Here is a 16,073-nt window from a genome sequence, read left to right as displayed (position 1 = left end):
CATATAAAATAGAAGAACCCAAGTCAGAGATTGCTGAAGACTGAATCTCGGAATGTGGTGGGGAGTCAAAGAGCGGAAATGGTCCAAATTCCTCATCAAACACAACATCACGACTGAAGATTAAATGATCAGTATTTACATCAATCAGTCTGTAGGCCTTATGTGTGTGATTTTATCCTGTAAACATAAGTTTCTGGCTTTTGGAATCCAACTTAGTGCGTTTGGCATCAGGAATCCATACATATGCCAGAGAGCCAAAAACTTTCAAATGGTTGATCCTAGGTTTGCGACCAGACCAGGCTTCCTCAGGAGTCTTATGATTAACTGCAAGGGTGGGTGACCGATTAAGAAGGTAGACAGCTGTGGATACTGCTTCTGCCCAATATTTTCTGGGAACATTTCTATGTTCTAGCATAGTCCTAGCCATTTCTGTGATGGTACGGTTTCGACGCTCTACAACACCATTTTGCTGAGGGGTGTGAGGTGTGGTGAACTGACGTCTAATGCCATGAGTAGTACAGAAGGCAGAGAAAGCAGAAGAACAGAATTCCCCCCCATTATCGGTCCTAAGAGTACGGATGGAGGAACCAGACTCTTTTTCTACTAGAGCTTTAAACTGCTGAAATACAAGAAAGGCATCTGATTTTTGCTTAAGAAAATATACCCACATTTTGCGACTGAAATCATCCACAAAGAGTAAAAAATACCTGTTCCCAGTAATAGAAGGAGTATTCATAGGACCACATACATCAGCATGGACTAGCTGGAGTACTTTGTATGCCCGCCATGATTCACCATTCTTAAATGGTGTCCTATGTTGCTTCCCTGCTTGGCAAGCTCCGCAAATGCGATGGTTCTGGGTCTGAATATTAGGTAGGCCATGGACTAAATTATCTCGAGCAAGTTGTGCTAGATATTGAATGTTCAGATGACCGTATCGTTGATGCCAGAGACTGCTGAGAGCGGATGATTCGGCGATGAAGGCATGCTCAAGGGAATCGCCTGAATCTACAAGCCTATAAATACCATGATCCTCAAGACCGAAAGCAAGGGTAGTGCGGGAAACACGATCAATAATCGAACACTTCTTTCCACTGAAAACGACATCCAACTGAGGAGAGTGCTTCATAATCTGACTAATAGACAGAAGATTATGTTTCATGCCAGGAACATAACATACATTGAGAAACATGAGTTTTCTTCCTCCAGACTGAATCTGAACATTGCCCTTGTCGACAATATTGTATTCTTCACCGCCTCCAAAGATTACTGAGTCAGAATAGGGAGTGAATTCAACAAACCAATCACGCCTATGAGTGAAATGTCGGGAGGCACCAGAATCGATGTACCAAGCAGAAGATTTCACATGATTTGCAGGTATGCTGGCCATAAAGGCATGGTAGATAGATTCTTTCTGCTCTGAGTGTTGGGCAGCACTGGCGTGCTGTTTAATTGAGTCCAACTTTTGATGCTGCTGATACAGATGCTTATAATATGTGAATATTTCAAATGGCACAAACTTCGAGGTGAGAAAATGAAAGACCCAGAAAAATTGGAGAAGTAACCAGAAAAGAGATCGAAAAACCCAAAAATAAAATGTTGTCGAAATTCGGATCCGCTGGCTCGAAAATCGAGGCACAAAAAACGAGGCACCCACAAAAATTTGATGAAGACCCATTTGAGATTTCAAAAAACCCACCAAGAATATGTGCTCAAAATTTTTTTCCGAAGTCAAAAACTAGGGTTTCGAGAAGAATAACAGTCGGCAGCCAAAAAGGTCAAAAAGGCAGAAAAAAGATGTTTGCAGGTGAAAAAAACAACAAAACCCAGCAGCTGAAACGCGAGCAGAATATCCAACAGGGATAGACAGACCCGTTTTTGAAAAAAACAACCAAAAAATCCCACTTTTTGAGATCTGGATGTGAACAGATTTGAAAAAATGACCTCCAGATTTGAAAAAACGACCTTCAGATTTGTGACTTACAGACTAAGCTACGGGTTTCCAAGAACGCCAGTAGCTGAAGACACAATTTTTCAATCGATTTGCACAGAGGGTTTAAACCCTAGCTCTGATACCATGTTACAAATGTAAATGGCGGAATACTTGAATGAATTAATCAGAGATCAAACTGATCTATATATACAAAGAGGGGAGTTGAATAGAATAGAAACATTCTATTCTAGACTACACCTAAATATTAGAAACATTCTAATATTTACAGAGATATAATAAGATATAATAGTGAGCATTAAAAAGAAACATGAAGGTTATTTTAATAGAACCGTGGTCCGGAAAACTTAACCCCTAGATAAGTATAAGATGTAGTGATCTCAATCTCCCGACCCTAAAAAAAGAAGTGTAGATGGGAAGTCTTTAAAAAATTAAAGATCATGAACCGAGTTTTACCCAAGTTAACCACAAGTTGTTGCTGATCACAAAAGGAAGCCAAGTCATCTAGAAGCCTTTGTAAACTGTCTGAAGAGGAAGCAAGGAGAACCACATCTGCGGCAAAAAGAAGGATGGAGATCAGAACCTGGTGAAGATAGCGGCCGTTTCCAGGGAGCGAAGACCTTAGGAGGAAGTCCTCAAGCTCATCAATATATAACCCGAACAACGTAGGGGAGAGAGGACATCCCTGCTTAAAACCAATGATGCTATGGATCGCATCTGAGAAGCCCTCAGGAATCCTCAATCTGCCAACCACAGTCTCATATAGTCTCATAATAGTGGTACGTAACATCTCAGAGATACTAATCTCCCTAAGCCTCTCAAACAGAGCCACCCTAGGGATAGAATCAAAAGCTTTGCGAAAATCAACAAAGTAGCAATAGACCTTCTCTGACATGTGTCTAGCCTCCTCAATAATAGCCCGTAAAGTGAAGATGTGATCCATAGTCTGATAGTCTGCCCGGAAACCAGCTTGCCCTCTAGCCCTACAACCTTTCCTATCCAGCTCACTAGATAACATAGCATTAAGGGTTGAAGCATACAGTTTGACAAACGTGTGCCCAATCGTGATGGTTCTGTACTTCCTCGAATCGAAGATAGGGCCAATCTTATGAATAGGATAAATCAGATGCCTGGACCAAGAAGTCAGAAACCCAACGTGAATCACTCAATTAAAAAGAATAGAGATAGGGGCCCAGAACCAAGGCACCGAACTTAAAAAGCTCAGCTTGAAAACCCTCCTCATCAACAACTCTACTACACTTCATGGATCTGATGGCCTCAAAAATGTCGGAAGGGGTGAACAAGTGGTCTGAAAAGGAAAGTGTGAACTCTTGTGGCAAAGTCTCTTAAGATTCAGTTTGTATTTTTTGAAAGATGGATTGTATGGAAGTGTTAGCTCTGTAAAGGTGACTTTTAGGAAAATAATTGAACCTGAATCCAATGCCCCAGTTTTTGAGAAGCTATTATAATTCATTACTTGCATAGTATATGTGGATCATGTTAATTCTATGTTACGAGGATGGACTTTATAAGGCTTGTTATAAATAAATAATAAAAGAAAATTAAGAAGTAATTGGACCTCAAGGATTCTTGAAAAATAATGTGCCTGTTATATTTTTTTAAAAGTATGATAATCAATGATAAATGTGTGCAAGAATTTTCTTTTGAATGCAATACTCGTTTGGGATAATCCTTTTAAATTATGTGCTCCTTGCTGACCACTCCTCAATCTTATAGACAAGCACAAGGGCAGATATGCATTCTTCTCGTCCACCACAGTAGTTCTGGCTGTTCGGCAAATGGATTTCTTACAGAAGAAACAGCTGTTGAGAACCTCAATGGATTGGTGTTGATTTGCATTGTGCACTGCAACTTCTTTAGGATTTTTTGTAGTGCCTCCAAATATTCTGGGTAACCAATGGACTCACATTGTACTGAAGCACCATCTTGAATTTTTAAGCTGTCTTTTGTCATTGATGTACTAGCAGGGATGAGACAAAGCTCCAGATATGGGACTTCTTGGATAGATGGTTGTGAAGATTATCCTTGAATCCATGACATCTAGGTATTTTTCTCTAAACAGTTGGCTCCAAAGGTGAGTTGCTTGCATAAAAATCTTCCGCACCAGCTGTGATTCTAGACTAAAATTTACGGTGTCTGAATCTCGGTTCACTCAATCCCTTTATACACCTGCTATACCCCTGTTCCTTGCTCTCCATACCCTTATTACACTATTTTAAGATTCAGATTCTTTTTCATTTCAAGAGAGTGATTCCCTCACCCCACCCCCCCGATGTACCTTGCTGGAGGAAGCTGCTCAGAATCTTACAGACTCTGTTTCAATTGTTTTTTAGGTGCCTTGAGGAGTATAGAATGAGTTTGCAGCTCTGCTTGGAGTAGTTGAATTTGCCCCAAAATGATAGTTGTATTTTCTCATTTTTAAATTCTGTTTAACAACATTGCATTTCTATTTTGAGTTTCCAGACTATTTAGGGAATCTCAGGTGCTGCTATCTAGTTGTGAAGATTTTGTTGCAGGATGGGCCAATGCTCTTCTTCATTCTACACATAAGGGGAAGTAAAATAGGAATGAACTTGTCTTTAACATTCATTATATCATAGAAAGCATAAGACAAATGGTTACATCGGGACCTCATCTCTTAGACATAAGTTAATGTTGCTACGTAGGTGATCTACCTCAATGCATTTATCTAACCTAAAACTATAGACACCTTTACCCATTTTGTTACCTTCTTGATAGATGTGGAAAATTTAAATTTCCTTAACTTGCACCTAAAAGAGGCTTAGTGATTACATCGATAGCGAAATATGTCTGATTTAATATATTGGGAGTTGAAGGGGAGAGAAACCAATGTAGTCTCTTTCTCCTTCAAAAGGAGTTCCAAATTTACACCTAAAAGAGGCGCAATGATAACTTCAATAGCAAGATATATTGCATTTAATATATTGGGGGTTGAAGGGGAGAGATATCATTGTAGTCTCCTCCTTCAAATGGAGTTCCAATCAAAGTGGCCTTAGCTTAAGAGTTAACTTCATTGTTAAGCATGTTTGAGATGAATGAATACATGGGTGACCTACTAAGAAGTTCTAATACTTCACTTATATAAGAAGCAACGACTTGTAAGTGTTCTATTCATTATTGTTGAGATGAGTTCTTGTGAAACAATGCTCATGAAACATTCGTCGATGTGCTTGATTCAAGAACTACATGGATGAATCTTGATAGCAATTTCACATAATGTAGAGTAGCTCACTGAAATTAAAAGTGGAACTCTTTCCATAATTAATGCCAAGAGGCATTCTACAATGGCCGAAAGGTTGGAGTGTGATGGCACGAGTGTGTTAATGTTAACAATTATCTTTTTAGCTTAAATTTGACAACCATCTACATGTCAAAATTTCAATATTTATTATAAACATAATATGCTTTTAAAAATAATTTAATATTTACCTTTGTTACCGATTCAAGTTCGGGTTGAAGTTTGGGTTCAAAGAATCGGTATGCTGGTACGACAAAATTTTGAAATGGGATTTAGGTTCGTTAGTACAAAAACATGTATATACATACATATACATATGTATGCAGCCAAGAAGAATCAATTAACACAAAAATGCCTCGTAGTATCATAAAAACAACAAAAACACTATAAACTTGTAATCGTACCATCATATCTATTAGCAACACCAAAATATTAAATAATATCAAGTCCAAGTATCATTATTTTGACTTTCAACAATTAGAACTTTATACTAAGTTTTAATCATCTAATGGATTATCTAAATCTTTATTTTCTTCTTCTCATCATCAAAGGCATTAGTCAATTCACAAACAGTGTTAATTTCAGTGAGATTAGTTGCACTAATGACAGTCTTGCTTTCTAAGTTGTCAAATGCTTATTACTTTTTCATTGTACAGACAACTTGTTAATTTGTAATTTACATCCTACTTGAAAAATGTTCTATAAGTAGCTTGCAACTCCCTTCACCTATTGAAGATGTTGCTTGATTTATAAAATGTGATTTATCACAATACAAAGCTTCCAATTAAGCGGACAGGGGTCATTATCAACTACTAGGTATAAAAATTTCAGTGGAAGATATCTTGAGTGCTAGTTTAATTTGATGTAACAAATATTTGAACTTCAGCAAATATTGTTTTGTGATGTTAAAGATATTTATTGAATTCTGTAATAATCATTTTCTGCACTAAATTATAGAATGCTTTTCAGGGGAATTGTACTTGGTTCACACTCGGTTTGCCTGGGGCTACCTTGGTTTGACCATGGTTCGACCTAGGTTTGGCTTGGAGGAACCAATCTACCTAGGTTCGAACCCAAGTGGAACCCAAAAGGGAACTGGGATGAAAACCAAGGACCAGTTCAACATTCGCTTGGTTAGAAGGGCTAAGGAGAGAATTGGGTAACTAAGATATTTACTAATTATAAGTTTTATGAATATAAAAAATCGAAATTTTAAGAAAATGAAATAAAGAACTTAGGTCAATACCAAAAAACTATTATAAATATTTTTGAGTGTAGTAAATTAAATTTAAAGTACTTTATAATTGACATTTCTCGGCATTTCTTTAGATAGTTTTATTTAAGATATCTATACTAGAATGTAGTTAATAATATTGTTAACCGAACGTCTCTTAATTCATATTTTTTTCTTATCTAACAATATTCAATTATATCAAATCATCTCCCATTTCTCATCTTCTTACATGTCATCTATCTACTATTTTAATTAAATTTCTAATATTTCTCTTTTAGTTTTGCATTTGAAAACCCCGTAGCCCTAAAAAATATAAATGTTTATTTGAATACTTTTTAAAATAACAAATTACATATTATTGTTCAATAATTTGAAATCACAAATTTATGGTGGGGAATCAGAATTGATCTTACATGATCTCCATTAATGAAACATGGACAGAATCCTTCTGATCCATCTCACAATTCAAAATCTTGATTTGTGAGAAACAGTGGGCAACTTCTCTGCAGGTGATGGAGGTTGAAGTTGAGAACAGTCTGCAGGAGTCTAGTACTGGACAGATCGAGTGCTCCTGCTGTGGAATAACACAGAAAAAGTTGCTTGATCCTCTGTTCTAGAATTTGTGACCTGTCACTATCCAGCAAACTAAGCATTATGATATATAAAGAGAATTGGCATCGCTCCATTTAATATCTCTAATTTTCTAAATTAGTTCAACTCACATTAAGCCCCACCTCATATTGAAAATTTCTCAATAGCCAAGTAGGTAAAAAAGTAGGTGTAGAGAAAGAAATCTTACATTGAATATTCATTGTTTGTTTTAGAGTGGAAGGCCAATCCTCCACTGTAGTGAAGAACCCAATAAAGCACCAATGTACAAGCTTTTATTTCAAAATTTTGAACAAGCAAAATAACAGGCGTGGCTGTGATACCGAAGTGATTCTTATCCATTTCTTAGGTGATCTTCATCTCTTGAATCACACCAATGGTTTCTCCCTCTCTTCTCGTGACAAATCTCAAAGCAAACTTGTCATAAAATGTCCTTTATCTAGTCCAAGAGAAAAGAATACAATATAATCCCCTACACAATGCCTTATTCACGTCTTTACACCATTGGACATTTCTTCCCTTTTCACAATTAAGAATCCCTCGTATGTTTGGTAGTTAAAAAGCAAATTGTGAAATAGACAATGTTATAGAACAGGTAGATGCAGCTCATGTTTGGAGCATAGTTGGAAGGGTCTGTATATTCCAATGTTATTACCCTAGAACAAAGTTGTGGGTCTTCTATGGATGGTGACTTTTTAACTTGGGGGTAAATTCTTCGCTTGTGCTGGACATATTGCCTGCATATGTGATAGCTCTACTCAGAGAATAAAGTGGGGAAAACCAATCCAATTAACAATTAAAATCTAAAACAAATAAAAAACTATTCCTATACAAATTACAAAGTAGGCAACATGCTAACAAGATTGAAGGTAGCAAAAGTCAACATGATGAATTAAATGTGCATATGCTTTCTGCATTCCTTTTCCAGTTATGTAACAAGATGCTTCTGGGAAGAAAAGTGAAATAATTGCAGGATATCTGCCTCTCTAAAATATTTCAACTATAAAACATGGCATCAACTTTTCAACCAAAGCAGTCCCACCAAAAAGGTGTAGCGTACTATAGGAAAAACAAATTCATTTACTACGAGGGGAGACCATCAAATATATTAAGGTCTATTAGTTCTTTTTGCATGGTTCTTCTAGGCGGCCCAGTCAAAGGTGGTGATGAGGCTATGTGGTGATTATTATGCATCCAGCTGTGTCCAGCTGCATGAGCAGCCTGTGGTGAAAGAAGCAAAATCAGATCCTGAGAAGAAGAGGTGATAAAGAGTAGAAGGGCGACTTGCTTTTAAAGAGGACATGTTTTGTTTCTTTACCGCGGTCTCACATATTGAGAATGGCTACGCTAAAATTTGCTGGCAGATGATATTGCTGTGACTTTTCAGCACTGTTTTAATTTTTTTCCTGAGAAGAAGAGGTGTTAAAGAGTAGAAGGGCTGCTTGCTTTTAAAAAGGACATGTTTGTTTCTTTACCGCGGTCTCACATATTGAGGATGCCTACCCTAAAATTTGTGACTTTTCAGCACTGTTTTAATTTTTTGCACCTTCTTTTATTTGTCGGGTAAGACATCACATATTCCGGTTGAAGTTTGCTCTATAATACTAAGTAGTGTTTGCACCTAAAAGAGGCGCAATGATTACACCGATAGCAAAATATATCTTATTGAATATATTGGGGGTGGAAGGGGAGAGAAACCAATGTAGTTAACTTATCCTTCAAATGGAGTTCCAAACTTGCACCTAAAAGAGGTGCAATAACGCCAATAGCAAGATATATCTTATTAAATTGATTGGTCCTTGAAAGGGAGAGAAACCAATGCAGTCTCCTCCTCCTCCAATTAGTGTTTCAAACAAAGTGGGCTTAACTTAAGAGGAAAGTTCATGGTTAAGCATGTTTGAGATGAAGGAATACATGGGTGACCTACTAAGAAGTTCTCATACTTCACTTATATAAGAAGCAATGAGTTCTAAGTGTTCTATTCATTATGGTGGAGATAGTTCTTGTGAAACGCTGCTCATGACACATGCATCAATGCGCTTGACTCAAGAACTACATACATGAATTTTGCTAGCGATTTCACAAAATGTTGAGTAGCTCATTGAAATTAAAGTGGCTCTTTCTCCATAATATGTAGGTAATAATATTGTTAACTGAATGTCTCTTGATTCATAATTTTTTTCTTATCTAACATTATTCAATAATATCAAATCATCGGCGATTTCTCATCTTTTTCTATGTCATCTATCTACTATTTTATTTAAATATCTATTATTTCTCTTTTAATTTTGCGTTTGAAAACCCCATAGCTCTAAAAAATAGAAATGTTTATTTTGAATACTTATTAAAATAACAAATTACTTATTATTGTTCAATAATTTGGAAATCTTAAATTTACTGAGGGGAACCAAAAGGAGATCTTCATTAATGGAGCATGGACAGAATCCTTCTGATCCATCGCACAATCCGAAATCTCGACTTCTGAAACAGCGGGCAGCTTCTCTGCAGGTGGTGGAGGTTGAAGTTGAGAACAGGCTGCAGGAGTCTGGTACTGGATGGATCTGATGCTCTTGGCAGGAATAACACAGAAAAAGACGCGTGATCCTCTATTCTAGAATTTGTAACCTGTCACTATTCAGCAAGCTAAGCATCATAATATATAAAGAGAACCGACATCACTCCATTTAATATCTCTCTTGTATTTTCTATTTTAATTCAACTTGTAGGTTAAGCCGTAATTTTTTAAACCCATCTCATAGTGAAAGATTCTCAATAGCAGAGCAGGTAAAAAGGTGGTTGCAGAGACAGAAATCTAACATTAAATATTTGTTTGTTTGTTTTTTAGAGTGAAGAACCCAATAAATCACTAGTTTACAAGTTTTTATTCCAAAAATCTGAACAAGCAAAATCCATTTCGTAGGTGACCTTCCTCTCCAGAATCAGACCAGTGATTTCTTCTCTCCCTTATCTTGACAAATCTCAAAGAAAACTTGTTACAGAATGTCCTTTAGCTAGTCTAAGAGCAAGGAACACAATATGGTCCCCTACACAATGACTTATTCATGTCTTTATGAGTCCACATCATTGGATATTTCTTCCCGTTTCACAATTAAGAATCCCTCGTAAGTTTGATAGTCAGAAAGCAAATTGTGAGATAGACAATGTTATAGAACAGCTAGATGCAGCTAATATTTGGAGCATAGTTGGAAAGGCATGTATATTCCAATGTTATTTCCCGAGAATAAAGTTGTGGGCCTGCTATGGATGATGACTTTTTCACTTGGGGCCAAATTTCCTGTTTGTACCCTTTGTACTTTAATTGTTCACTACTGTGGCTCTTTAACCATTCTACGGGCTTGGACATATTGCCTGGTTATGTAATATCTCTACTCAGAGAGTAAGGAGGGAAAAGCCAATCTTATTAACATTTAAAATTTAAATCAAATAAAAAACTATTCTTATACAAATTACATAGTAGGCAAAATGCTAACAAGATTGAAAGTTGCAGAAATGGAACATGATGAACCAAACGTGTCCACTCTGTCTGCATTCCTCTTTGAGCTCTGTAACAAGATGCTTCTGGGAAGAAAACTGAAATAATTGCAGGGCATCTGCCTCTCTAAAATATATCGACTATAAAACATGACATTAGCTTTTCAACAGAAGCAGTCCCACCAAAAAGGTGTAGCATGCTGTGTGAAAAACAAATTCATTTACAACAAGGGGAGACCATCAAATCTATTGAGGTCTATTAGTTCTTTTTGCGCAGTTCTTCAAGGTGGCCCAGTCGAAGGCGGTGATGAGGTGGGGTGGTGATTGTTATGCATCCAGCTGTGTGAGCAGCCTGTGGTGAAAGAGGCAAAATCAGATCCCGATAAGAAGAGGTGTTAAAGAGCAGAAGGCTGGCCTGCTATTAAAAAGGATACGTTTTTTCTCTCTATTGCGGTCTAACATATTGACAATGCCTACCGTAAAATTTGCCTGTGGATGATATTGCTCAGACTTTCTGCACCATTTTAAATTTCCAACAACTTTTCTTGCACCCCTTTTTATTTGCCGGGTAAGACATTACACATTCCGGTCAAAGTCTTCTCTATAATAGCCTATTGGCTAACTTTACATCTCATCTTCCATTATATGTTTGATGACCCAGCTAGGGGGTGAATATTTCCTTTATAAGAGATTGTTAATGTTACCCACTCTAAGACAGTTGATAATGTTCAAAGCGCTTTCCTTGAATGTAATATGAGAGTTCTTGATATTTTAATCTAACTAATTGGATACCCGAGAAGATGGCCTTCATTCTGAAAAGTTGTTATACTAACTGCACAGGCATCACAAACCCCATCCTTTCTGTCTTTGATAATGTCACCACCTCTAATCTTACCCAGATTAACTTTTGAGGTGCCGTTGATAAGAGGTTTGCTCTCTGATGGATAATGGATTTGTTCCTTATTAGTTATTTGTGCTAGTGTTCATTTGTGATGGGTGGATCATTATTTCTCTGCTTTCTGCAATGTGCATGTTTTAATTTGGGAAGCCTGTCTTAGCTACTTGGAGGAACAATATCAAAACAGTTTCTTTCAAGAGACAAGAGCATAAATATTTATTAGGCTTTCCACCAAGCTTGCTTGTAGTTGTAATTTGAGCTGTGTGTTGTTTACCATTCTTAGTTGAATGAACTCTTTTATGAGGAGGCTTTAGTTATAATGATTAGAGAAATTGTTAGCGAGTCTCCTGATCAACAATACTGCATTTGTGTGAATTAAATACCACATCCAGCTGAGAAGAGTGCCTCAATTTTTGATTCTGACAGAGAGAAGGTTGAGTTTCATGTCTGCAATGTTGTATACATTGAGGAAAATTAAATTCCTCCATTCAAATTGAATCTGCAGATTGCCTTTTCTGGTAACGGTATACTCTTCTCCCTTGTGTGTAATCAGCAAACCAGTTTCTATAATGAGTAAAGTGCCAGGAAGCACCTGAATCGACGTATGAAGCAGATGATTCGATGTGATTTGCACAGCATTTAGCTATAAAAGCATAGATAACAGATTCCTTTTTCTTAGTGTGCTCTGCTACATGTTAGAATTTGTAATCTTTCCTTGGTTGTATTTATTAAATAGGATAAACCAAGGTATCCCTTATGTTGTTTGTCCTCTAGTCCACATGTGAGGACAAGTCTTTTTTGTAATTCCTTTATTAAGGGAAATAGTTTATTCCTCCTTAAGAGGATTATGACACTTGTTATGCACACACTTATGAATGTGGCAATCATTCACATGGGAGTTACAAATAACTCCTCTTCTCAGCTCTTTGTAAGAGATGCTTCTCTCTCATTCTCTACAACACACAATCATGATGTAGTTCATGTAATGAGCCCTATGGCTCCACATTATCTCCTTCTCTCTCTTTCTTCATTCTTAGGCATTTGCCTCATTCATATAATTCACAAGGGGTCTTCTTTGCTTTCCACTTTCAAAATCCTTGTCTCCTCCTTTGTGTTGATCTTGGAAAGCTCTTATAAAGTATGGTAATTATATTCATCACAAACTCTCTTGGATTAAATTATAATTCTTTATTTTTAGTTCATTTTGATTTTATTATTTCTAACACTACATTGGCCTTCTACTTGAGACCCTTCTCTCTTCTTTTGTTAAGAAGCCAAACTATGCCAACAATCTTTCTTCATGTCACCATACTTGGCAATAATTGCAGTGAACGTTCTACTTCTACTGGGAACTGTCCTGGCATTGACCTGTGCTTGTCTGTTGAGAGAAGCAATTGTTCCCTTTGTCCTCAGCAAAGGAATTTGCTATGGAGGCCTGTTTCATGGAGGAGGAACAAGCATTGCAACTGAATTGCTGTCTCCATTGATGTTGCTACAAAAGTTTGGTACAAAGATGTAGAAAGTTCAAGTCAACATTAGTTGAAGTAATGTTGATTGTCTCAATATAGTGCTCATACAACTTTGGTAGGCTTTTCAGAGTGATTACTACCATGACTTCTTCCTCCATTGTCTGACCAATCACCTCCAACTGGTTGCAGATGCCCTTGATTTTATTGAGATGTTCCTACAGGGACATACACTCATCCATCATAATTGAGGAAAACAAGTTCTTCAGGAAAAATGCATGGCTTTTGTCAGATATTTCATGCATGCCTTCAAATAATCCCATATTTTAGCAGCTGTCTTGCCTGAGGGAACTTGAACTAGTTGATTGTCAATAACCAGCAATTTAACAACTGTAGTCCTGCCATTGTAGGGTGAGTAGACTTGTTCAGAGCAATTTCGTCAAGGCAACTTTCAGCCTTCAGGTATTGTAGGGGTAGGTGTTGAACTCATGGTTGCCTTCCAACAATATTTTGGTCAAAGAAGCCATCTTTCACGCCCTTGGAGATACAAAAAATGTGATAGACAGAAGAGGGGGAATATTTTGATTGCACGAAACTTGAGACATGATGAACCCGAATGCATAGGAAATAGAGGCAGGTTGCAGGCATGATTTTCGAGACAAAAAATGTTTGTTGACACAACACACCAAAAGAAGAGTAAGTCCTGGCTGAAGGTATGGAAGCCTAGAAACCCTAGGCTTTACCTAAGAAACAAGCAGAAATTTTGATTACTCCAGAAAAATCAGCAGGGTTAAAGTACCAGATTGCATAAAACTCTAGCCGTATAACATTACAAATGATTCTGAAAAAATAGTGTCTTCAAAAGATCATTATACTCAAGGTAGATGCAGAAAGTCTTGAGCAGTAAGCTATTATTAAGATTCGAAAAATTGAAACCCTAGGTTGACTACCCATAATGAAGAAGAATTTCATGCAAAAAATAATTGCAGTCAAAACTCCTGTCAAACACTCAGAACCTTAGCTGTCACAACTCGAGCAGAAAATTCAGAGACTGTGCCGATGCACGTTAAAAAACAATGCAATTTCAGAGAAAATGGCAGCCACAAGAGAAATTAGAATATGTCTCCAGTTTTTGGAGAGAGAAAAGGAACCACATTTAAAAGAATTTGTGATTTCAAAACTCGATAAGTAGACAACAGTGCTCATAAAAACAAACGATCCACAAGCTTCTATGAACACCAAAAACACCATTAAAATGCATACAAAAACTCATACAAATTTCAGGAGAAGCCAGATAGAAATTTCATGCAGGAAAACTCATGAATTTCAGAATTCAAGAGTGCCAAGAAATTTCTGGCTCTGATACCATGTTACATAAATTTAATTGCTTATTTAATTCAAAGAATGAAATTTACATACATTTGCAATTACAATGATGATGTTTCGTAAAGAAACAATTGATAACTGAAGACTAATTTAAAAACCATCCAACTAAACTTAATATTATGTTATTGACCATTAACAAAATAAATAGGTAAATATTACTCTAATAGAAATCAGATTGCAAGCTGTGTGCAGATTATACTTCTTTTCCTTATGAACATCATGAATCTTGTGATTTCTCAGTGATTGTATCTTCTTTACTATAATGTGGTAGACAGATATCTTGCTTACCTGTATTAGTCTAATTTGTGAGATATGTTCTTGTTTACTTGGTTGACTTCTGAAGACTAATTTAGAAACTATCTAACTAAATACTATGTTATTGACCATTAACTAAATAAATATATAAATATTACTCTAATAGAAATCAGATTGCAAGCTATGCAGGTTATACTTCTTTTCCATATGAACATCGTGAATCTTGTGATCTCTCGGAGATTGTATCTTCTTTACTATAATGTGGTAGACAGATATCTTGCTTACCTGTATTAGTCTAATTTGTGAGATATGTTTTTGTTTACTCCATTGACTTCTAGATTCTTATTGTTTCCAATCATTTTGTTTGTGATAAATATTGAAGCAAATAGATATATGTTCATAGAATTAATAATGGATCTGGTAATTGTAGATCTATCAGCATCAACATAACAAGCAAATGAGTTGCCCTGCCATGGCACAGCTGCTCTCTAATACTCTTTACTACAAACGATTTTTCCCATACTATTCTTTCAACGTTTTAGGCGGTCTAGACAGTGAAGGTAAGCTATGTAACAGATTTTATTTGAGTTCACAATTCATACAAGGAAAAAAGAAATTGATTTCTTAAATTATCTATAGTAAGAGTAATGCTGATTGTGCAAATAAATTTACATTGTTACAGGAAAAGGCTGTGTTTTCACATATGATGCAGTTGGCTCATATGAACGAGTAGGCTATGGATCTCAGGGAACTGGCTCAACGCTTATGATGCCTGTTCTTGACAACCAGCTTAAATCCCCAAGTCCTCTGCTCTTGCCAGCTAAGGTGTGTCTGCATTGGTTTGTCTGGCATATATGTTGCTCAATTCTATTAAACTTCTATACTGTAAGTGTAGGGCCTAGTCTTGATTTTGTTTTCCACTCTCCTTGCTGAATTATTTTTCATTTACAAATAAAATATTTATAAAAAAACTATCAAAATGCCTCTAGAACTGCTGTCAATGTTTGCATTTTACTGTTAAAGCTAAGATTGCATACAGAAGCTCCAAATTACAAATTAGCAGTTTTGCAGATAGTATGTGTAATAATATGGACTTCAGTTTTCAATTCATGTCAAATGCAAAGACACCTAGATTGGTTTCGTTGCTTTATAATGAATGGCTAATTTCCAAAGATGCACAAGAACAGTGGAATTTGCTCTTATATGTGCATCTATGAACTGGTGGTATTACAAATTAAAAGTAATAGACATATATTGAGATGTGATAAATGCAAATATGATCTGAAAGCTAGGGAGGTGTGATCTTTAAAATAGGACAGATTTTCAATACACTAGACATCAACAAATAGATTTTAATGAAAGAGATGACATTTTGTAAAGTTGCCAATCAATTAACTTCCAATATGTTAATGAGAGAAAACACCCTACAGAATTAAGAAGACAAATGATTTACCCTAAAGAGACCTATGTGTGGAATTCTAAAGCAAAATGTGACAACAACT

General features: G+C 36.4%; 1 protein-coding gene across 4 annotated transcripts in view; it reads left to right on the top strand.

The window, feature by feature from the left end:
* The window catches only part of PBF1 (N-terminal nucleophile aminohydrolases (Ntn hydrolases) superfamily protein), a 56,062-nt gene that overhangs the window by 14,508 nt on the left and 25,481 nt on the right, over positions 1-16,073 (top strand). For all 4 annotated transcript variants that reach the window (XM_089821187.1, XM_089821186.1, XM_089821184.1 and 1 more), the window contains 2 exons: positions 15,002-15,131; positions 15,254-15,396. In XM_089821187.1, the coding sequence (XP_089677313.1) occupies positions 15,002-15,131; positions 15,254-15,396 (273 nt within the window). The remainder of the gene's footprint in view (positions 1-15,001; positions 15,132-15,253; positions 15,397-16,073) is intronic.

The sequence above is a fragment of the Cupressus sempervirens genome, chromosome 3 (assembly GCF_028749045.1).
Source record: "Cupressus sempervirens isolate cs-2001-9-10 chromosome 3, ASM2874904v1, whole genome shotgun sequence".
In the NCBI taxonomy this organism is placed as follows: Eukaryota; Viridiplantae; Streptophyta; class Pinopsida; order Cupressales; family Cupressaceae; genus Cupressus; species Cupressus sempervirens.
This window is presented reverse-complemented; position numbering and strand designations above follow the sequence as displayed.